Source organism: Emydura macquarii, unplaced genomic scaffold (assembly GCF_026122565.2).
Source record: "Emydura macquarii macquarii isolate MOO-44397 ecotype Brisbane River unplaced genomic scaffold, CSIRO-AGI_Emac_v2 contig_719, whole genome shotgun sequence".
In the NCBI taxonomy this organism is placed as follows: Eukaryota; Metazoa; Chordata; order Testudines; family Chelidae; genus Emydura; species Emydura macquarii.
Window position 1 is genome coordinate 17,798,068 of NW_027130856.1, and position 24,851 is coordinate 17,822,918.

At 40.0% G+C, this 24,851-nt stretch overlaps 1 protein-coding gene across 2 annotated transcripts in view; it reads right to left on the reverse strand.

Annotated features, from left to right (window-relative positions):
* Positions 1–24,851, reverse strand: part of LOC137149320 (sodium channel protein type 5 subunit alpha-like) — a 107,128-nt gene that overhangs the window by 67,550 nt on the left and 14,727 nt on the right. For both annotated transcript variants that reach the window (XM_067542805.1, XM_067542806.1), the window contains exons 6-14: positions 24,467–24,688; positions 17,788–17,851; positions 15,999–16,140; positions 8,616–8,813; positions 7,433–7,615; positions 6,502–6,903; positions 4,906–5,035; positions 992–1,230; positions 468–656 (exon numbers count right to left, since the gene is read on the reverse strand). In XM_067542805.1, the coding sequence (XP_067398906.1) occupies positions 468–656; positions 992–1,230; positions 4,906–5,035; positions 6,502–6,903; positions 7,433–7,615; positions 8,616–8,813; positions 15,999–16,140; positions 17,788–17,851; positions 24,467–24,688 (1,769 nt within the window). The remainder of the gene's footprint in view (positions 1–467; positions 657–991; positions 1,231–4,905; positions 5,036–6,501; positions 6,904–7,432; positions 7,616–8,615; positions 8,814–15,998; positions 16,141–17,787; positions 17,852–24,466; positions 24,689–24,851) is intronic.

Here is a 24,851-nt window from a genome sequence, read left to right on the forward strand (position 1 = left end):
TATTGACTCCAATGTTTCTAGATAAAAGAAGACTGTGATATATTATATGGATAGATAACCAACCACCTCCCTAAAACAGGCTCGCAGAAGTATCTGGTGATTATACAATGTAAATAATGCCTATTTTTATTAGAATTTTCCCCCATCTCCAGCTCTTCTTTCTCAGTCTCTCTGCTTTTGCTTTTCATTCTGTTCATTCTCAGATCCAGCTTTCACTATATCTTAACACTGGATTATTTTCCTACTTCTTTCACTCCATGTACTTTTATCCATCTCAAAATGAAATACAAATGCTGTATTCATTTCAGTCAAATCCAAATGGGTTTGAAATAAGGCAAAATGTTTTTCCCATTTCTAGTACTGAGAGTTTACAAATTTATTTTCCTTGCACTGAATGGGGCACTGAAATCCTCTCTAGTCTATTCATGCAAAAGGTTTTATGAGACTGAATCAGTATGAGACATTACCAGTCTGAAAGAACGTAAAACAGATAGGATTCCTCCACTTCTTATTTTACTTCTGGGCAAACTCAGTTCAATTATGCTAAGGGTGACGATTAAGCTGTCAAAAATATTCCAGCGCTGCTGAAAATAGTAATAGGGATCTAGAGCAATGATTTTCAAGATCATTTCTGCAGTAAAAATTCCAGTAAAGACCTGTGACAAAGAAACAGTAAATGATGTCAGCCAAAACAGTACCATAAGCACATCTTCTCTCTAGGCTACCTTCCCCTAAATTATAGTAGTATAGCTATAGATAGGTCAATAAAATCTGAACAGCAGACCTACTTTTATGCATTATCAATAAAAACTCTAAGTTTTTCTGCTGCCTTATAAAGGATATTTAAAATGTCTGCAAACCAAAAGTAACATCTGAGAATCCCATATCCTTGTAGTTCAAAGAAAGAAAGAAAGAAAGAAAGCTTTCTTTGTATTCCAGGTAGAAATATCCATAAATTCATTCTTGATATAGAATGTCAGAATTCACTTACCATGTTGCCTATGCGAAGCATGAATTTAAATTTGCCTGTCATGTTATTGTGCTCTAGTGCCATGAAGATAGTATTCATCACAATGCAAAGAGTGATAGTGAGGTCAGTAAATGGATCCATTACTAAAATTTTTACTTTGTTCTTGATTGTCACCCACAATGGACAACAGTCCCAAATAAGATACTTCAGGGCAAAATCTTTCAAGCAAGGAGGGCATTTCTGTTGTGATTCTTCAAGTTCTAAATGACAAAGAAAATAAAGCAATAACCAGGTAATCAGTGCTGAGCCATGTGGCTAGAGAAGAATTGTAACTAATGAAATCACAGGAAAAAAAAACCCCAAGCCCCATCACTTCACAAGCAATCAGGGAACTCTTCTTGATACTTTCTCAAATCATATCACTCATTTTTTACAGAAGGCACTCCCTCACTCAGCCATTCATTTTAAAGACATTTCCCAGATCAGTGAATTAGTATTTAAACTCATTCTCTTCAGATAAGGCCTGATTCAAAACCCACTGAACTTCAGTAGGCTTTGGATCAGGCTTTTGTTCATCTTAGACATATTGTCTACACCATTAGAAAATATGACTGTGGTAAAACCTTGATTCCAGATGCACCAACAAATATAAAACTTAAGACTATTTTTGTGCTTTCTCCCCCATTTGAATGTCATAAATCTTGTGTGCAGAATCACCAATAACTATGCTGCATGCAATAGCTCTGAGATTGATTAATGCCAGTGTGAAACACCTGAATTACAATTACATTTTGACTAGATCCACTTCTCATGATATCAAATCTGAATGTTATGAAAGTTTCAGGTTCACTTAAAGCCAAGATACTAGAGGCAAAACTCAGTACATATACATAGGTAACATTTATTAGGCTCCAAATTGTCAGTGGATCTGGACTGGGCTGGTTGAAACTGGAAGGTTAACAGCTATTTTTGAGCATCTGAGAGTGATGAAAAAAGGGGTGTCATTCTTCCATCTGGTGTATAGTATTCATTTGACTAAAAAGATGTAATTTACACTATTTTGAGGAAAGATGGACAGCAAGTGTATTACATCTGCAGCAAATGATCATTCTGGATTCTGGTATACTATTTACACTAATAGCTGACAGCCCGTGCTGTTGCATTGGTGTAATTTGTAAATTCATGTGTGTAAAAAAGACAAAAAGGCTGAGAACTTAAAAACTGGAAAGCAACAGACTGCAAATCCCCATGATGATTGAACATGGTGATATTCCAAACAAAAAGAACTCTCAACATACTTTTACCTGTTTGCATCGCTTCACACTGATTCCACAGGCATTGTAGATTTCAAAATGATGTTTAGGGTGATTGTGTATGCTGGTTGTTTTGTTGTGTGTTGTCTGTTGATTTGTGTGTGTTGTGATGTGCTGGGAGAGTTTTGTGGATTTGTGTGGGTGGCAGTCAGGCACACAGCTTTGGAGGTGGGCCAAGTAATCCACTATCTGTGCAGTCTCCCTCATAGCATCAATGAAATGGATCAATGCAAACTAATTGTAAAGTAAGGGTGGTGATTGGTTGATTTAGGTCTGATATCACAATGGTCTAGAACTACTGGAATGGCATAGATACATGCCTTACTGTAACCATATACCACATGGGTATAATTCATAAAGTGAAAATGGCTGAGAACAAACCCAGTGATGATTCAACCTGGTGATATTCTCACCAAAAATAGCACTCAGCCATGCTTGTTGCTGTTTGCATAGTTTCACACTGACTTTATAGACATTCTAAACTTCAGAGTGACATACTTTCCTGAAATTTTATTATAGAGATTACACACACCAGCTAAAACAAATAAAAAACAATCAAAACCCTATGTTAAAAGAACATTATTAAAGTTGCAATGTGAAGCACTCAAAAGATAGGAAATGTCAGAATTAAAGTCATCTGTGGAACTTTAATTTGGACTCTCTCTACATATGCACTGTAATAAAGTCTTTAATTCCATGATTACACACATTTTTTTCCATAGCACCCCTGCCTCATTCAGTGCACAGGATCGATGTTTCTCACTCAATAAGCAACTATTTAATATTTTGTTTTCTTCTCATTGACCAAAGAGTGGTCCCACGCCTTATTTACTGCACACAATCTAACCCTGCTCTGAAGACAAAATTATTACATTCCTTGTGGGCTTTTCTATGGCTCTCATCAATATAGTATCTGAGTGCTTCACAAACAATTGATTTTCACAAGATATGGGGATATTATTATCCACATTTTACAGGTGGGACAAAGACCAAAAAGCACATATGCTGTTGGGCATATGGAGACATAGAGGCTTGGACTTCTGGATGGAAGCTCCTTCCATTTGGAACTTTACGGGAGTTGAATTTGAAGGATGTTCAGTTGGCTCCTGAGGACAGAAGGAGCAGGATCACAGTGGAGGTCACAGAGTTAGAGTGTGTTCAGGAAATGAAGCACAGCCAATCTCCTATAAGATTAGGTTTTCCCTAGTGGAGTAAGAAGCAGAATGGTTCTGAAAGCTATTGTTATGTTTAGTCTGATGAAATAAAAATTTAGTGATTTTTCAAACCCAGAAGTTGAAGGTGTAGTCAACTGGAAGATTTTGAAAGGACCTACAGGTCGCCTGAAATAGAGTTAAGAGGAAATAACCAGTATTTACAGGCAAATGTCTGAGAGAGAGATTAGAGGAGTAAAAGGCTGTACTGGCAATCTAGAGACACTGGTGTTGAACAAGGTGTGTGCCCAGGATGGGGCAGTTGCTTTGCAGGTACTGCTTCAAATTTTCATTTCTCCCAATGCTTTTGTTAATGCTATTTATTTACTATTTCCATTACCCTATGAAAAAGTGATTTAGAAGACTGGCAGAACAATGGAGGTATCATAATGCCTCATGTATTTCAAGCTCTTACGAATGCTACAGCATGACAACTAACAAAGAACGGATACAAAATGTTTACAAACACAAACATGCATGCAACCCTGTCAGTTGATTTCAACCAGTTGTTAAAGTTACTTCTAAAATCCAAGCCACCTCTCTTATCCCCACACCTGTTCTTTTTTTTTCATATATAGCATATATATCCCTAACACAAAAGTCACTCTGCCAAATTCAAAATCTCTGTTCAAAGAATGGGGGCACTAGAGCTTTTCAAATAAAAGGTCACCAGAATTTTTTAACATGGGCAAAACAAAAGTTTTTTTCCCTAGCCTTTTTTCATAAATGGCTAAACTGTTTCAGCTGAAATTTTCCCAAAATGATCAGCCTGACCTAGACACCCAGCATATAAGATTTCAGACCAAAAGGTTAACACTTGGCAAAGTTTTAAGCAGATGAAAGAAAATCTTATAATGAGACATGTCAGATAACCTTAATAATAGGTGACGCTAGCAGCCCCATCTATAATTATGTATAAAAAACTACATTAAAATAATTTTTATATGGCAAAATCAAGCACTGAAAAGTCTGGAACTGACAGAATTAATTTTGCCAGTGCAATCTTTATTTGGCTCCCTTGTGCATATGCCTATGATAGTCTTTCCCAACATCACAAACTGTGACAAAATCAAGACTAGAACTCAGCTCTCCAGAGTCCAGATCCAGTGCCTTAAACACAAGACAACACCTGCTTCATTTACCATCCATCCTGTGCACTGAATGAGGAGAGGGGCCTACAGAATAAAAAGTGTGATCATGTAATTAAAGATTGTCTCATAACACATATTCACAAGGGTGCAAAATTAAGACTGCTTGGGCAACATTAATTCTGGAATTTCCCAACTATAACATCTACCAAGGTTCTATTAACCATTTTATATTTGTTATTGTTGACCTTTCAATGACATTTTGATCTTTCACATAAACATCTGCTTAGGTTTGAATTAAAAAATGATGAGAAGTGACTTACCCTCAAGGACACTGGTAATGATACTGACCGCACTTGTTGCTCTTTGTCTTTGAAGTGGCTCATTAAAATAGTCCACTGATAGACGAGGGGGCAAATACATCTTGTTCGCCTCATCACATGAAGGGCTCTGCTTAAAGAAGTAAACATGGTTAGTAAAATACCACATGACAAAGTCAAGTTTAACAGGCAGACAGGGAGATTAATATGAATGATGACATGCAGTGAAATAAATGGGCCTCTTCTGCAGGAAATAGCCATTTAGAATGAGATGTAAAATGAAGACCCTAATCCCGTGTAATAATTCAAGTTCCATTGGTATTTGCATTCCAGTGTTCTGCACAAATTTCTGTTTGATTAAAGAGATTCTGCCTATTTACAATTCCTTTATTATGGAGGTTTCTACATTCCTTATCCTGAATTTATCTTTATTGTTTCTGCACATCATTAAACACCTGGCATGTTGCACACATGTGCTGAAGCAGATAATCTATGCCATAATATTCTATTAATTTTGTTATCCTGAGCTCCTTCCCCTCTCTCCAGTTCAAGGATTTGAGTTGGAATCAAATACAAATGTAGGGAGTTTGTATGCTTTCAACTAGGGCTGAATAAATGTAATGACCACCCATAATTCCTACAATTTTGCACATCTTTCCCATTCCCTATATTCTCAACACTTATTTTAGAGCAAGATCAACAGGTTGCAGATCTCCCATTGTGCTTATGCAATTTTCCTTTTACAATGCCAGCTCTCCTTGGCTTCTTTTATTGCTTCTCCCTATGTCCTGCCTATTCACCTCAACCCCAGTGGGAAAATTTGCACACTCTCCAAAACTTCTGAAATCCCACATAAATCTTTTTCAAAAGATTCAAAATCTAACACACACACACGCAGCTCTTTCATTTAGTACACTGAGAGATTATTTAAAATGGTTATATTACAGGTAGAGTACAGTTTTCAAATCATTATAAATTGTCCAAACAAATCTGGATTTCACAGGGATACCAAAAATCACTTATCTTCATTAAGGAGTATTTTCATGCCAAACTGAATCTTTCTATTGCAAATCATTTTAGCACAAGAGTTGCTCAAAAAGAGTCACAATAATTATTTTTTCATTTTCAAAAACGGCTGACCTAATTTTGCTCAAATTTTCACCACTGGGTAGAGCCCAGACCTAGAATCTTATAGCTCACCAAAAAGTAAGTTTGATAGAGTTATAAACAGCTAAAAAAGGCAGTTTAGAATGGAAATACTTTGACAACTTTAACAACAGTTGTCAGTAGCATGTTAAAGTCATGTGCCCAGTTTCACTGCTGGTGTAAACAAATGCAATTCCATTGACATCAGTGAAGTTGTATCATCTTATTATTAAAGTGATTAATTTGTTCCACAATGCTCATGCTGGTCCAGGTTCAACTTCAATGGAGTTATTCCAGATTTAAAATAGTGTAGCAGAGAGTAGATTTTCCCCTACTATGTTTTAGTGGATATTTGATAGTATTAAAGAATGTAAAGAAACCATAGAAAACTTTATGCTTCTGGAGGAAAACATAATATGAAGTATATATTTTTTTAAATTTTACTTTTCTTACCAAATCACCTATTCTTGGGTTTTCCATAACTGGGGGTAGCGATAACCCTTCAGGAGAAGATGGTTCTAAATTGTATGCCCTTGTGCTTCCTCCTCCCATAAATGAAACCACGCCATTGTAACCATCTGTGCTGTTCCATTTGCCATTCTGCATGTAGTTTGGAGTAGCAGGGTAAGAACTATGGCTTATTTGACTTTGCACACTTGGTCGTCTTCCCGTCCGTGCAACCAACAGTGACCCATACTGGATTTCATTTTGCCTAGCACTGGTGATCTCATCATCACCAAAATCAGCTTTGGATCCAGTGTCTCTGCCAGATATGTGAAAATTGAATATGCTTCCGTGACTGAGCCTGCGCTTCATTTGGTTTGCATTGGCACCATAAGTAAGATTAAGAAGAGCCTAAAAGTCCCAAAAAAACGAAAAAGGAGGGAATGGTGCATCAAGCAATACATCTCTTGGGAATGATAAAGATTTTGAGTTCACCCATCAACCATGGAAGATCCATAAGTCCCACTTTATTTAAAGTTACTCAGAAAGAATTTATTTAGATTTTAAATGACAATTATTGAAATCCTACCAGCTGAAGCAGGTAATCCTTTGTACCATCTTTGGTAATCCTTGTATCTTCATTTCTCTAAATATTAATTTAATTTTTGAAGAAAAACTGTTTATGGAATGTTAATTAAATTCGAGTTCCAATGCAGTTTTGTTTCATTTCCCAATACTGCAGGAAATGCTTTTTTTTATTTATCTTTTTTAGATGTTCATGAAACTACTTCTCTTTCAGATAATTCCGCAGTGAAGGTTGATACCCTCACTTTCATTATACTCTCTCTTTCACATATAACTGTCAAAAGTTTAACTACTCTTTCTTAATGGGATTTTATTTCCGCTTTTGAGCAATTCCTGGATTTACACAATGAATTACCAGCTTTCGTTGATCATCACTGGACTGTGATTTGGGAACTTTTTGATCTTCTCCATAATCTTCTATCTCGAAGGACTTATTTTTCTTTCTCCTGTTGCTTCTATCTTTGACGTCTTTTGAGGGTAAAGGTGAGATTTCAAGAGAGCACAGTGACATTGTATCCTTTCCTTTAGCAGCCAATGCCTAAAATTAAACAAACAAAAACATAGCTGATATTCTAGTTGCACAATTAGGATTTCAGTAAGGGAAAAGATTGCTGTGTTCTATAATGCTTTCTTGTTAACAATTATTTCATTTAGATGTTTAAAATACTCCTGAAACACTCCTTACTTTTGGTGCAAGCTGATCACTGCAGGAATTAGGAAGGATTTCCCACTCCATATAGAACACTGAACAATTAGTTACATGCAATGTGTTTATGTGCAAAAGGTACTGGTCCCTATCAGAGACAAAATATAAAAGTATGGACCAGTCATACCCTTCAATTTCCATTTTTGTCTACCCATTATAGATTTGCTTACTGTAAAAATACTAAATTTCTAAACTGATTTTGTATAATCTATCCACTTCCCAATATGAGGGATTAAACACTGAAATTCACACCCTCTCTGTTGGTTATGCAGTCACACAACAGTCTGCTGTTATCCCTTCAATTTGTGAGTTTTCAGTGACAATTTTCTATACAAGAATCCTGTTCTGTAGGAGCCTTATCCACTGAAGTCATCTGGAGTCTTTTCATTGACTCCAATGGGCTTTGGAACAAACTCTAAAGCAGTGAAAGAACAGAATTATTGTATATTTCAAAACCCAGCCTACTCACAAGCATGGTCCAGCACAGCAGAGGAATACAAGAAATGTTCATGTGTCTCTGTAGAAACTATAGGTTGGTGGAATTTTAGACATACTTTACAATACCACTTTGCTTACAGTTCCATGGACTAATGTTATGTTCTGTCACTGCTCACAGCTACAATTTACCAACAAATAAGGAATCATTCCTATTGCTCTGGACAGCAACCTGATAACTTTGAATAAGATAGTAGCTGACACCTGTCCTCATCAGTGACTATAGTGTCATTGTTTATACACACCCAAAGAAAAGGCGTGACTTATAAAGTTCAGTACAATTTTACATATTGTAAGTGGAGATTGCCAGATTTTAACAAGGGAATAGTTCATGGACCTCTTGCTCTTTTTTTAACAGTTCCATGGCTTCCTGAAATTTCCTTTCCTTTGCCTCAGTTTCAGCAATAGTAGCTTTGTTCTGCTCTTCATATGCCATTGTTACTACAGCCAGGATCAAGTTGACCAGATAAAATGAGCCCAGAAAGATGACCAGCATAAAAAAGAGCATGTAGATCTTCCCAGAAGCTCTAAGAGTCTGTAAGCACAAAGTACACACTAAAGTTAGAAGTCTAACATTTGAAGTCTAATTAGATTAGTTAATATTGTAAAACACATTGAAGAGGTAAAGCATTATATGAAAGTAGTAAATATTATTCTAAAATGTTTTTAAAAGCTTGATCACATGTCCACATTCCTGAATACAATGCTTTGAAAGAATCCTAAAAGAACTCTGTCCTACGTGGGCATCCTGTCCCACTTCCGCTACCATCCCAAATGAACCCTAATGATCTTCCTGATGGTGGCCAGTAAAGATGTGTTTGGGTAAACAGAAAGGAAATCTGAGGGGAAGGCTCTATTGTGCGATTATCCCCTTCTGCTGCTCTGCACTCCCTGAGGCTGCAGGGCATTTGGGTTAGTTTCAAGGGCTATGACAGAATTTTGTTTCCCCCTTGCAGAACGTCAGGCAAACACAACAGTACAAAGAGTCTATGCTTTTGCCAAACAGCCATCAACTAGGGAGAGGTTTTAGTCAGACTCAGAGGTGCAAGACTGCTATGTGACCAATCTCGGTCCCTTGTGCTCACCCTTTTTGTGACTCTTTCCTCTAGGCTAGTAAAATCTTCTACTTTGTCATTATTAACCCTCAGACAACAATCTAGGAAGTGTTTTTCATAATCTGTTTAATTTCCCTGTCAAAATTCTTAACTGAAAGCTCAGTATAGTGAATGAGCTGTAGTTTTTCCACCATACTGATGTGCACAACACAGTCACTTATTCTGTGACTTGCCCTCATCATTTCATTTTAAAATGGTTTCTTATCTGTACAATAACTGTTGTTCTTTGAGATATGTTGTGAATATATACAGTCCACTCTAGGTATGAGTGTGCTAAAGTCGGAGACTTTTGCCAGCAGTACCACTAGGTGGTGCATGCGCCCCTGCTCTCAGGTGATGGCATAAAACTGCTGCCTCCCTTTCTGTTCCTTCACACCACCATAAGTAAAGTCCGAAGGCAAAAGGAAGGTGGGAGGGTTGTGGAAAGTATACCTGTGCAACACATCTCAAAGAACAACTACTGTAGTGATAAGTTACTATTTTTTCTCCTTTGGGTGATTGTGCACATATACTTTCAACTGTAGGCGACTGATCAGTCCCTTACAAGTGGAGGGACTTTGAATCATCTGAAGTGAGACTAGCACCGACTGGCCAAAGTTGGCATTGTCACAAGAGGCTTGAGTGATGGCATAATGAGTACAGAAGGTGTGCACAGAGACAAACACATTACATACATCAGCTATGGAAACATTGCTCATGAAAGCTGAAGTGGTGGAGAGAGCCGTTAGGGTGAGGGACTTCAGCAAGCTCATATCAGAGTTTGATACAGTCAGAAAACTAATGTGGGATTTGCTGAGATAACACCGATTAACCCTAATCTCTTTCAGCATAGGCCACAAAGAGTCTGGGGGAAGATCAGAGAGGCTTAGCGTGGTCAAAGTAAAATGCCAGGGCTCTACAAAACTCCATGTTATGGAGTGCTTCTTCAGCCACAGAGAAATGAGGTTTTCGGAAAAACACTGGAAGGTTAATTGTTTGGTTAAGATGGAAGGATGACACTACATTAGGCATAAACTTAGGATGTGGCCTAAGGGACACTTTGTCCTTATGAAAGACTGAAAGGAGATTTGGCTAGGAGAGCATGAAGTTCTGAAACCCTCCTTGAGAAAGTGATTGCAACCAAAAATGCCATCTTCATAGACAAGAAAGATAATGAAGTAATTGTCATAGATTCAAAAGGCACTCCCATGAGTTTAAATCCCATACAGATACAGGAGCAGGCACAGGAGAGTAAGTGTTGGGTCAGCTTTTCAAAACCAAGAAACGAGAGAGTAAGAAAAGATGAAAAAAATCTATTGTTGGAGGTAACGCCAAAATAGAGGCCAGGTGAACTCTGACAGATCTATTGAGAAGCCTGATGATTTCAGTTGCAGAACATAGTCCAGAACATGTATAACTTCTGTGTGATGGGGTGATAAACTGTGAGAATGAGCCCAAATGGAAAACCTCTTCCAGTTTGATGCATATGTAGCTCTCGTGGACTCCTTTGTGCTGCTCACCAAGATGGCCTGAACCTCTTGGAAGCACAATTTCTCATGAGTGTTCAACCAGAGATAATCCACAATATAAAGTGGAAATATTCAAGGTTTAGCTGTAGGGACTTGCCATGGTTTTGGGACAGAAGCTCCTTGAGTAGCGGTAAAGTTGTTGACAACCAGATGAACAGTCAATGTAGAAATGTGAACCAATATTGCCTCGTCCAAACTGGTGCAATAAAGATTAATAATGTTTTGTCTCATTTCAGCTTCTTCTCAAAATGAGAGGAATTTGAAGGGAATGAATACAGTATATGGCAGGATCAGGAAAGGAGACACACATCTGTGATGGAACCTGGGCTGCAGCCCATCCTGGAACAAAATCTTTTCCATTTGTTATTTGTCATTTTTGCATTCGTTATTTTGCATTTGTCACAAGAACATAAGAATGGACATACTGGTTCAGAACAATGCTTTATATAGACCAGTATCCTGTTTTCTGACAGTCGCTGGTGCCAGATTCATCAGAGGGAATGAACAGAACAGGGCAATTTATCGAGTGATTCATCCCCTGTCATCCAGTCCCAGCTTCTCGCAGTAAAAGGTTTAAGGACACTCAGAGCATGGGGTTGCATCCCTGACCATTTTGGCTAATAGCCATTGGTGGACCTATCTTCCAGGAACTTATCTAATTCTTTTTTGAACCCAATTATATTTTTGGCCTTTACAACATTCCATGACAACAAGTTCCACAGATTGACTGTGCACTGTTTGAAGAAGTACTTCCTTATGTTTATTTTGAACATGCTTCCTATTAATTTCATTGGATGACCCCAGGTTCTTCGGTTATGTGAAAGTGTAAATAACACTCATTCACTTTCTCAACACCACTCATGATTTTTTAGACCTCTATCATATACCCCCTTAGTCATCTCTTTTTATCAGTCCTAGTCTTTTTAATCTCTCCCCATATGGAAGCTGTTCCACACCCTTAATAATTTTTGTTCCCCTTCTCTATACTTTTTCCAAGTCTAATATATTTTTTTTGAGATGGGGTGACCAGAATTGCACACAGTATTCAAGGTTTTTAACAGGCGGTAGAAAGAGTGAGGGGTCAGTATGGGTTAACCGTCTCTGGAGGGAAAAAATGGAACCCATTTGTGGATGCCCAAAGGCCAAAACAACAATGTCCTGCTTAGGGACTTGCAGTGTTCTGAATCAAGAAACCATCCTCATCTGTGCAATCACACACACTTTAAAAAACTTTCTTGGTTGGGTACTGTAAATGTGCGCCATCTTCCCTAGGTAACCATGAGTGATATCAGCTGCTGAGAGTCACACAGGTGGAAAGGGAGGATTTGCTGCAAGCATCTGACTTATAGGCCTGGCCCTTATTCTGCTATGCTGTGTTCCACGATGATGCCTGCGATGATGTGGCGGGGGAAAGTATCTTATTACGGTGGAAGAAATAAGGCTGCCCTCCCAAGAAACCTTCTGCAAAGGATTACAGAGTACCTGCATGAAAGCTTCCGGGAGATATTCACGGAGGATTCTCAGAGCATCTCTGTGCACATAAATAATCTTTTCCAGGGTGAACCCAATGCTTAAGCACACCAAGTACAAGGAAGCACAGCCCCACTGCCACACACAACACTTTTTCCCGCTGGCACAAGATTCTGGACAGTGGATATAACCAAAGACATGCTATTTGCAGTGCATACTCATCAGATGTGCCTTCTCTGACATCCTGGTCAGCCATGATTTCCTGCATCTGGGCGGGCTGCTCCTGTGTTGCAAACAAGTCCTGGTTTTCAGGGAGAAGAGATACCACACTCATCTGCTCCCTGTTCACCTCATCATCATCCTCTTCCTCATCCATGGACTCGTCCTCATTCATCCTGGCCTCATATTCCCTCGAGGTATCAATCGCATGCAGGTCCTTGTAAAAGCAGCATGTTTTGGTTGAGGAGCCAAAACAGCTTTTAGCTTCCCTAGTTTTCTGATAAGCCTGCCTCATCTCTTTGATCTTAATGCGGCACTGCTGCAAGTCCCTGTTGTGTCCCTTCTCCAACATGCCACGAGATATCTTCTCGTAGATATCCAAATTTCTTTTGCTTGCTTGGAGCTGAGCCAGAACACCCTCCTCTCCCCACAGACTGATGAGATCTAAGACTTCAGGTTGACTCCAGGCTGGAGCGCATTTGGGGCATGCAGTTGTCATAATCAGTTGTGCTGGAAAGCTCTCCCCACACTGACCAAACAGGAAATGGGAATTCAAAATTTCCCAGGATTTGCAGAGGAGCCATTTCCTGTTTATGTGGCCACTGTGCAGCAGACTGCAAATGTGCAGAGCGGTCAGAACAGAGCATTATGGGATACCTCCCGGAGGCCAATCATGTCGATTTACGTTGCGCTCTGCCTACACTGACGTTCATTCGACCCACAGAATTCAACTTCAGCACTACGCCACTTGCAGAGGTGGTTTTATTAAGTCGAATTTTACCGTGATTTAGGCTGGCAGAACTGACATGCCAGTGGAGATGCATGCTTTAGGTGGTCAACATAAGCTGCGTTATGTCAACCTCCATTGTCAGTGTAGACCAGGCCTAATTTCTTATCATTTGGAGTAGCTTAGATTGGGATTGATGAGATCATTCATTAGCTGTTGCAAACACCAAGGAATCAGGAGATGTGTGGATGAAGAAATAATCAAAATCTTATTGAGGGAGTTGATCTCTTCTGTCTAATATCTTAGCAATAGGGGATATAGAGGCTAAAGTCTACAAAAACTTCTGTGGGTTTAATAGACTTCACTGATAGGAAAGAAGACTCTTCTTACAACACGAGTCTGTAAAATGTCCAGGAGAGTCTCCACCTGGACCCTGAAAGAGGTAGCCATGCTCCTCATGAGGTCCTGAAAAATGTTGAAGTCTTCTCGGGGGTGGGAAGAGAAGTTGACTCCAGAGTTACCACTTCATCTGGCAAAGATGAAGAAATGGAGAACCCCCCATTCTTCCCCCGCCTCCACAGGATCCAGTACAGCAGGTTTTGGGATGGTAGCAGGATGCTCAGAAGAAGATGCCTGCACTACAGAGGTGTTGCTGGACGAATTCCTGCACATGGCCTCCCCTCGCACTCCTCCCCATCCATTCGGGCTAACAGTCAACCCACGACCTGACCTTATTAGGGCATTACCATGGAATCGGCTGCACCTTTGGCTCCCATGTCATATAAGAGGAATGTAACTGACCATGGGAAACTCCCCAGCAACCAGGAAAACTGCAAGTGTCCCCCAGCCAATCCAGTGCTGGCACGAAGCCCATATCATATTCCTTGACCAATCAGTTAACCCTTCATGTCCCATTTAGTCCATAAAGAGGGGTCTTTCCCAAGCCCCCGCTGAGAGCCTCATCGAAACCAGCCTGATCATCTGATCCCCGACTCTCCCGCTCACGTGTCTCCCCCCCGAGCGCGAAACGTGTTTTTGCCGGCCGAATCGAATAATGCTGTGGATATTAGTCTGGTGAGGAGTTAACTATCAGTCTGTATTTTACAGCTACGTTGTCTGTTTAACTGCCCGTTTGTGTCTTGCAGTTAACTGTCTGTGTGAAATCTCTGTGTCTGTGTAAAATCCTTCTGTCTTGCAGTTAACTGCCTCCTGTGCCTTGTAGTTAACCGTCTGTGTGACCCCTCTTCTGTGCCCTATAATTAACTAATTGTCTGTGTAGCATAGTGGTAAGTGTCCCTGTCTGCTATGTGGGACACCAGGGTTTGATTCCCAGGCAGGGAACCACTGTCTGTTTAATATTAGTTTAGGTCTTTATAGTTAGCTGGCTGTTTAATACTTTCTTATATCAGTTTATGTTTTGTGCTTAATTGTTTTTATATCCTTTTATATTAGTCTATATTTTATAGTTAATTGTTTGTTTAGATGAGTATAACTACTTAAAAATCTATATTATTCCTGTGTTTATAATAAAACTCATTTATTCCCTAACTGACTCATTATTGACTCTGGGGGATCACTAACCTGTCGGAACAAGAGGGAGAAGACTTTGCATGAGATGGAGGTCTAGAATGTTTTGGGGTATCCCAAACCAATAAGGCCAAGGAGGAAGATTCAGCTGCTCAAAGGAAATTCCTTGTCGACAAAAAACCCTGTGAAGTCTATGGCACTACAGGTAAGAGTATCTATGCCAACAGTGCCGATGGTAATGAAATACACTAGAACAGTCAAGGAGAGGAAAAAGGACCCAGCATGGGTGAAGACACCAGTTTTGATGGCCATGACAGAGCCAGAGTCCAGGGTATCTCCTCAGACAGTACTGTGGAGTGCTTAGATTTGTACAGTCTGGGACCAGTACTGGAGGACTTTAAAGAGTTTTTAACAAAGTCAGAGAGTCTGGAATGCTTCAAATCTGATAAATAAGACAAAGTGTTTGTGCTTTGAGTGAGAGTGGTTGGAGGGGCACTGGAGGTTCAATCAGAAGCCCGTGTCATGCTCAGGGCCCAGTTCAGATGCATGCTGCATTGCCTCCTTCATAAGGTGAATCTTCAAACTGTTTCTTTGTTTTTAGTCCTAGTGGGGAAGGAGGTGCGAATGGAGCATTTGTCATTCACATGTCCTTCACCTAAACAGATCAGACAACTGGCGTGCCTACCCATGACAGGGAAAATAGCCTACACATTGCACACTGTTTAAATTCTGAAGACTTTTTCATAATAAATCTCACAGGAACTTGTAAAATTGCAATGACTAACTAAACTAGTAAAACGCTAACTATATATACTAAGACTACGAAAGCTGGCTAACTGAAGACAAAGCATTGGGAAGCTCCAACTGTCACTATGGGCAGTTAGAAGGAACTGAGAGAGAAGTGGTAATAAGATCCTTTATGTTTTGCCAGACAGCATAAGGAGAGCAGGACTGCATGTGCCATCTAATGGTATTGCTGGCAACAGTCTCCAACTCAAGGGCATTGAGTGCACACACACCTACAGTGGCATGTATATGTATGTGCACAATCACTTGAAGAACTTCTTTTTCTCTCTTTAAATTTTAGATACTTTAGACATTTATCCAGTTAGATTACTGCTTTAATTAGTGTTTGAAATAAGTAAATCTAATACCTGTTGATAGAGACGCTCCCAGTAATCCTGTGTCATCAGGCGGAACAAGGAAAGAAAGGCCCAGCCAAACGTATCAAAGCTCGTGTAGCCATAATCAGGATTTTCCCCAACTTTCAGACATACATATTTATCTGGACAAGAACTACAGATGATAACAAAAAAGTGATGAAAGTTTCAAATGTGCACATTTAAAGGCAACAGCTTCAATTCAGAATATATTCAACTATATTAAAACTCAAATATAGGCACTCACTTCTTCTGTGAGACCAGCAAATACTAACCCACGCTATGCAAATATACTCACACTCTTGCAATATTTTGGTGGGGAAGAGGGATGTAGAGTGAAAGAGTAGAGGGAGTAACACAAACAACAGATGCACAAATGTGCTTTTTTAATTATATATGAATGTATACATTTGTGTATTATATATATTTCCTATTCTAAGCCAACACTTTATCTGAGTCTTCCAGTGCATCTTGTCTTAAACACAGGCCTAAATCTTGCGAAGAGTTACTCCTGTACATAGTCTGTTTGAAATCAAAGGGAATATGGGTGAAGAAGTAACTGTTTGGAGGATCGATCTCTACGTTTAACTTTGGCACTGTGAGCTAAAGTGATCTTTAGACTGAACTACAAAACCTTCAGGACAGAGGCTGACTTTTCTGTGTCTTGCACAGAGCAGAGCACTTGTCAGACTGGCCCAGGCTTGTGCAGCCACACAAGAATATAAGTGGAATTAAGACCCTCACTCTCTAAATTTTCCCACACAGTCTCCCCATAACTCAGCTGCAGGCACAGAGCGCTGGGTGGAGAAGGAAGTAGGGGCTACAGACTTAGTGCTTTCCCTCTGCCATGCCCAGACCATGAAAAGAGGCAGGGAATAGATCGAGTCTGGGCTCCATGATCCCACCCCAATCTGAAATAGATAAGAGCCATAATCAAATTATTTTTCCCCAGGAATTCCTTCCTTGGGCTCCTCCAGGACAGGGGCAGCTATGTGCTACCCTTTACATGGGACTGTGCATACAGCCTATACTAAATAACTGTATATATATCCACAAGCATAGAGTACACACAGTAAAACCTTCACAACTATTAATTTCTTCAGGAAGGTGTCTCTAAATATTGATATTTTTAAAGGAATAGCAATATAATTGTTTTGCCTTTTGCTTTCCTATGTACTCATAAAAATTTGGTAACATCAAATATTCTGAGAAAATTCAAGTTAATTCTTTCTAAACTAATGCTCATGAACCTTGGGGGAGAGAGATGTGATGTTATCTTGTCCCAGACCCTTTAAATCCTGGCTGCTGTCTTAGGTAGAGGAGAGGAAATGCAGCTGCGTCTTCCAGTCTTTTTCTCAATCTTCTCTTTCTCCACCATTGGGGAGAGGAAAGTTTGGGTTACATTTTTTTTGTCTGAAATGATGCACTCACCATTATTAGAAACACTGAAATTGAATCCTACTTCCTTTTCCACTCCTCATTCTTTTAAAATATAATTCACTAAATGGAAATGTGTATTAAGTGCATTCCAAAAAAGAAAGTTAAAGTAATTGCAAAAACCTCTGCCAGAAGGCCTGGAAAGAATTTAGACCTGAGTAAGGAAACCACAGGGTTGAGCTTTATCCCCTATCCTTCATTTAAACTGTCTTATTTGTTAATTATTATTCTTGTCATTAAGAACTTGAAATTTGTTCTTCACATTAGTCACTGGTGGACTGAGTTAAGCCAAAATATATGAAGCAAAGAAAGAAAAGAACCAAGAAAGACTGTAAATTGCACTTACCCAGCATCTGAGCCATTGCCACACAACAAGAAATCCTTGGTGCCATTCTTCTTGAGAAAATTTTCTACAAAAATTGAAAGCATAGTAAATAAAAATACTTTTTAACATGGACCTGCTAGGTTAATATGAATTGTGATATATGTATATAAACGCGCACACACACACATAAAGGTAAAATTGGCATTTGATGATTTTAAAAAGCAACACATCTCGAAGAATTCCAATTACTGTACCAGTAAGAAAGTTTTCTTTCTTTGAGTTGTTCTCTATATCTATATTCATTCCACTCTTGATGACTCTCAAGCAGTGATCAACTATTGCAGCACTCTGCCAAAAGAAGCGTCCAACTTTGATGCTTCCATTATGGAAAAATGCTTGGTAATAGCATATACTGAATCCCAAGCAGTGGCTTTAAACATACCCAAAATGGGATTGGTTTGCAAGGAAACCTATTTAGATAATCTCTCTCAGAAAATGATTGACCCTTCATTGTCTCAGCAAGTGCTTAGTCCTTTGCAGATAAAAGGCTAAGGACCTGCAAACATCAAGGTTATGCAATCTGGATTCTCTCTGATTAGGATGTGGTTTGAGAAAGAATATTGGTAAATGACTAATATTATTCATTTAAATGGAAGTCCAAAGCTATCCTGGACAGGGACTTGGCATGTGACCAAAGAGACACCTTATAAATATGGAAAACTGTATATGGATGTCCTGCTATTAATCCCTGTATTTCTCCAATTCTCCTAGCTGATGTAATTGCTACCATAAAGGAGGTTTTCATAGGTAAGTGTAATAGAGAGCATGTTGCTAGGGATTCAAACAGAGGGTCCCTCAGACCAGCAAACACCATGTTGAGATCCAGGGAGAGGGAGTTCTCTTTTTAACAGAAAAACCCTAGTTAGCTCACTGAGGAATTAAGATATAGTGGGGTGGGAAGAAACTGCACAGCCTTCAGTAGAAGGGTGATATACAGTGGTGGCTGCCAGGTGTACTTTAACAGAACTATCTGAAAAGTCCAGATTTCTTTAGAGTTAGTAAATAGTTCAAGATAGTAGATATCTATGTGTCAACAGGGTATAACTGGGTATTGTATGTACCTAGTAGTAAATGTTTCAACTTAGCAGTATAGATTTCTCTGGTGGAATCCTTCCTACTTTTTTATCACAATGTTTCTGGACATCTGAAAAATAGATCAGACTGTTCATCCCTGGACAGTGAAATGGAGGGAGGATGGGTTCAGATGAAGAATGTTCCCATTGTCCTGAGATATCAAGTCTGGTGTTATGGGTAAGGGTCTTAGAGTAATAAAGCTGTGTTGGCCTACTGGTAGCTATCAAGATGATCCTGGCAGCATCTTGCTTGATTTTACTGTGTACTCTGAGAATCAGAGGAAATGGTAAGTTAGCATACATCAGTGTCAAGGATCATTGAATGAGAAATGTATCAGGGATACTGGGCTCTGAACCCTGATGGAACAAAAAGTCAGATACTCTTTTTTTTCTGTCACAAACAAATGTACTGAAGGATGATCCCATTCCTGGAAAACTGCACAAATCAAAGAGTCTTTGTCTACTCATGATCTGATGAGAAATGTCTACTCAAATTATCTGCCAGATTATTCTGCAAATCTGGAAGGTGAACTGCTGTGAGAGATACCTGGTGCTGAATGCACCAATTCTGTAATGAAGCCATCTCTTAGCATGGCAGGGACGATCATACCCACCACAAATCAGTTTATATAAAATATGGTAATCGTGTCAGTACACCAGAGGCAAGAATTCCATACAGACCTTGGAACCTCCTTTGAGTTCCAATATGTTTTTATATAAGCGAGTCTCCTCACAAGTCCACTTGCCCTGTGCTTGATGGTGGTCCAGATGTACTCCGCATCCCAAAAGTGAGGAGACTATTACTAAACTTTTAGGTGGAAGGGGTGACAAAAAGGCTACTCTTCTGCACTTTATTGGGGTCTTTCCAACAATTCAGAGAAGAAAGAAGATCTTAGGGAATCAATAGAGGCAATTGATTGTGTCTGCTCAATGCAAATACTACTTTTAGCCAACCCTGCGTACAACCTAGGTGTAGTCTGGCATGCTGTGTAATGACCATGCAGGAGACCAGGTGTCTGAGTCAATTTAGACAAATCCCTACAATAGTCTATGGATTTGTATAAAGCTAAATGATAAGACTGCACATGGTTTCGAATATGTCTTGAGGCAAACAAGTTCTGGTGTTGTAGAGTCTACAGCTTCCCCTATGAACTCTATTTGTTTTGTTGATGTTAAAATGGACTTTTCCCTGACTTTTAGGCTAAGGATCATGAAAAGTTGAAGAATCCAATGGATGGAGCTTTCCATCTGTAGAGACTTTCCTTGGACGAGCCAGTCTTTCAGGTAGGCATAATCTTTTATCCTTTGTCTTCTATAATAGGAAGTAACTACTGCTAAGACCTTGGTGAACACACCAAGTCCTAAAGAGAGCCCAAGGGTAGAACACTGATAATGGTTTCATCCCATCTGGAAACTTTAATGTTTTCTATGTGCTGGATGAATGCAAATATCAAAGTAGGCATCCTGCAGATCACAAATTGCAAACCAGTTTTGTGGATCTAGAAATGGAATTATGGAGGATAATATGGCTATTCTGAATTTGAAATACTGTATGAAGGTGTTGAGTCCTCTTAAATCCAGACTTGTACACCATCCCCCCTCCTTCTACAGTGTGAAGAAATAATTGGAGTAGAAACCTTTCCCTCTGTATTGGGGTAGAACCTCTTCTATTGTTCTGAGAGACAGAAGTATTACTAGTTTCTGCTTTCATGAGCGGGATCCCTGAAAATGTATGGAAAAAGGGGGTGAGGGGTAGATGCACAATGGAACTGTATGAAGTAACCTACTCAGACAATCTCCAGTACCTAGCAGTGTGTTTTTCTAGAGACTCATGGCTCATGGAAGAACTGTAGACGGTTTCCAAATGGAGAGGAAGAAGGGTCTAGATCTATCAAAATGGTGATGGCGCAAATCCTGACCAACATGTCAAAATGATTGATTGCTCATAGATCCAGGGTAGGGTGTAGGGTGATAGTCACAGATGTTTGCCAAATATTTTTACATGGTCCAATAAACACTCATTAATGGGGAGTGTCACACATCCTAGCATTGTGGGCATGGAGAATGTCTAGCAATTTTGTGAGGATCCTACATCTCCATTAATGGACTCTGAAGGAACTCAGGTATCTGCTTTAGCAGTTCTTGGAAGCTCTTGCAATCATCTGGATCAGACAATGTAGAGGAAATCACTGCCTCATCTGGAGATGAGAATTAAATAGTTATAGGCACTTGTGAATCTTTAGTCTGAGGATGTTTCTCCTCCTCAGAAATTTCCTGTATTAGCTGAGGATCATGTGGCATCATCTGAGGCATTGTAGATTTTCACCTCTGAACATGGAGGGGAGATCTTCATAAGATGAGGTGCATGGGAAGCATGCCTTGCACAACAAGGACTTCAGGAGTTCTGACATGCCATGCTAGTGCATTAGAGGGATAAGCAGAGCCCAGTGTTTTTTGCAAATGCAACGGGAAATAAAACAAAAAACTAAATAAAATGAAAAACAAAAATAAAATGAAAAGACCCTAATTGTCCAGTATCAACACCACTCAGGTTTGGCCAGGTTCCCCCTTCATCATGATGATGGAAAGGCAGCCAAGTGAAATTTCAGTGCATTGTGTTGGGACCTGGTGCTGCTAGATCTATATGAAGTCATAAATCTCATAAGAATTAACTGAATAAGTAGGTGATCCCTCCCCACTGTGCTGGGACTCACAGGATGAGTATGAATGTTCCAACTCTAAGGAAGGGGCTGCTGAAGGTGAAATGTTAGTTGTGAAGTAAGTCAAGCAGTCAATGATATGAGGGAGACTGCACATAGAATCATAGAATATTAGAGTTGGAAGGGACCTCAGGAGGTCATCTAGTCCAACCCCCTGCTCAAAGCAGGACTAACTTCAGCTATATCATCCCAGCCAGGGCTTTGTCAAGCCTCAGCTTAAAAACCTCTAAAGATGGAGATTCCACCACCTCTCTAGGTAACCCATTCCAGTGCTTCACCACCCTCCTAGTGAAAAACTTTTTCCTAATGTCCAACCTAGACCTCCCGCCCTGCAACTTGAGACCGTTGCTCCTAGTTCTGTCATCTGCCACCACCGAGAACAGCCTAGCCCCATCCTCCCTGGAACCCTCTTTCAGGTAGTTAAAGGCCGCTATCAAATCCCCCTCATTCTTCTCTTTTGCAGACTAAACAAGCCCAGTTCCCTCAGCCTCTCCTCATAAGTCCTGTGCTCCAGCCCCCTAATCATTTTGGTTGCCCTCCGCTGTACTCTCTCCAACTTGTCCACATCCTTTTTGTAGTATATAAAGAGTTCTCAGTGGTAGATTACATGGCTCAGTTGTAACTGCTGCTTGAAAATTCTGGCATGGGCATCAGAGCTTGCAAGGCACTGCAAACTGAACAGTTAACTCAGAACCAACCCTAGACAACATAGTTCCGGGTCCAGAGGCATCAACCAGAATTGTTAGAGGCAGCTGTAAAATTAACAGAGAAGTATGTGGAAGCAGACTTTCCACAGAAAGCGCTCTCTCTTCCTTCAATCAGGGGAAGGAGGAAAGAAGGTGGACTTAATTCATTGAAACCCAGGAGCTGGAAGCAAGAAACTAACAAGGGTGCCTCATCTGCATGCTTAGTGGTTTGTTATCAGTGTAGGGGAAAGGGCACATAAAGATGGACTGCACCTCTAGGGACTGCAGGTTTGCAGAGTTCTGTGGCCAGACAGGTGTAAAAGGGGGACCTGGGATAAGGACAATTCCTATCAAAGTAGGACAAAGAACAACAAGGGATGTTGTGGATTCAGCAACAGCATGTTCCCTTCTATGGATCACCTTGATTAGGCTGCAGTAGTGGCAAGAGCCGGGAACAATAACAATTCATTTGATACAGGGGAGAACAGCATTTATGCTGTGGTGGTTGTTCCCTTAAAAGGGAAGTGTAAATGGCAGAGAATGGAGGTAATAAAGTTATTGTCTTACTTGATAATGCTAGGAACTGACTGGACCCCATTTCCCTTAAATAAACAGGGGAGACAATGGAGGGCAAGACTCTAACTGGTGGGTCTGAGTGAAGTAGACATGTGTAAATCTCCAAGATAGTCCTCCAGGTTTAGTGTGTAATAACCCTAGATCTAGTGTAACAAGCTTGAAGAAAACCAAGCCACTGGAGGACTTGGGGACAGGAGGAAAATTTGAGAAAAAGGACATGAAACAGGGAATACTAGACCAGGGACACCTAGAGGAGAAGGAGGGTGGAGGCTTTGCTGACTCCCAGGAGGAACAACCCCTGGGCCAAGCACAGGATGAAGAACAAGCCAAAGAAAAAGAGGTGTCCTGACAAGGAGCCTTGGTGGGCAAAGGTACCCCAACAGTCTCAAACTAGGGGCAAGATAAGCCAGGGGAAGAGGATTCCAAGATTGTAGCTCTAGAGGGAAAATTCACATGGGCAGACGCAAGCCAGAAGGAAAATAAACTGTAGGGAAGATCCCTGGGATGTATTGATCCATTGGTGTAATGACCAATGGGCCGAGATGGAGCTGTGGTTTTCTTCCTTTTGCAGGGGGAAGGAAGGTAACCCTCACCAGTGGTCAATGGAAGGCCAGTCTCAAAGAGCAAAGGCACCCTCAGTAAAAGTCTAACCCCATAAACAGGGTAGAGTATTGGGCAGTAAAGAAGATCTATTCTAGAGCCAAGAAAGGGTCTCTGAAATAAGGGGGGGAAGTGTGTGACAGGATACTATTCGTAGCACCTTGGAGCAACTGGATCCATAATGGCATCCTTATCTTTGGTGGACTCTGATGTATTTTAACCTTTCCTTTAGTAGTGCATATACAGTGCGTATTGATAGGCAAAACTATGTCTGAATTCTCTGGTATATTTGGAGATCTCCCCTAGTGGTAAAACTTTCCCCACATTTAGTGCATGCAAACAGTTTTTCTGGTGTGGTTCCTCTGGTATATTTTGGGATATATTTGGGGATATATTTGGGGATATTTCTTCTTTCTTCCCTTGATGCATCTAACTGGTGCCTCTCCTCTGAGAATGCTTTGGTGTGTTTTCACATACCTCTGTTCTCATCCATATTTTCAGCAAACATATAGAATAAAGAGATACACAACTTATTTCAAGGGAAAAAGCAAGCAATTTAGCTGAATTGTTAGTAAAACTGTTCACCATCCACATCAAAACACATAAATCTGCAGACGACTTAACTGTACAGCAAACTGTATGTATATTACTGTTTATCACATTGTACAAGGCAGAACTTCTGGAAATTACATCACAGAATGAACCAATGTGCATTTCAGTTACTATGGTATCTTTCTGGGAAATGCAGATGAATATTATTGGAAACACTGGTTCCAATATTTTTGATGATGGCGGGGGAAGTGTGAGACAGAGAATTGTACCACCAATAGCTGAAATCATCCCTGGACATTTGCAAGCCACACTGGCATTTTGATGACTAACGTGTTGTGGTAGCAGTTCATTGGTATTTTCAACATCATTTGCAGTGCAGGGGTCTATATATATATAAACAATCATTTAAAAAGGAAATAATAGGACAGTTTACCTGAATCATTAATAAACAGATCAAAGGAGTTCCATGTCGTATCACCTGAAGTAACAGTTCCGTTGGTGGAGTTAAAATTCCTGACACACTTATGTCTCAAATTGCCCTTAAAGAGCTGGAGGCCTACGAGGGCAAAGACACTCAAGCAGAAAACAGTGAGGATCATCACATCTGCAAGTTTCTTAACAGACTGGATAAGTGCACCGACAATAACTTTCAGTCCTAGGGAGATAAAATTTAACAGTGTATAGACTGAAAAAATGAAATACATGTACCTTTCTTATTGAGATTTAAAACAGTATACAGCAGCCACAGTTTCATAATTACAGGGCTGCTGTTACATGCATCTTTGCAATACTAACATAGCACAAAGGAGATAGAAGTG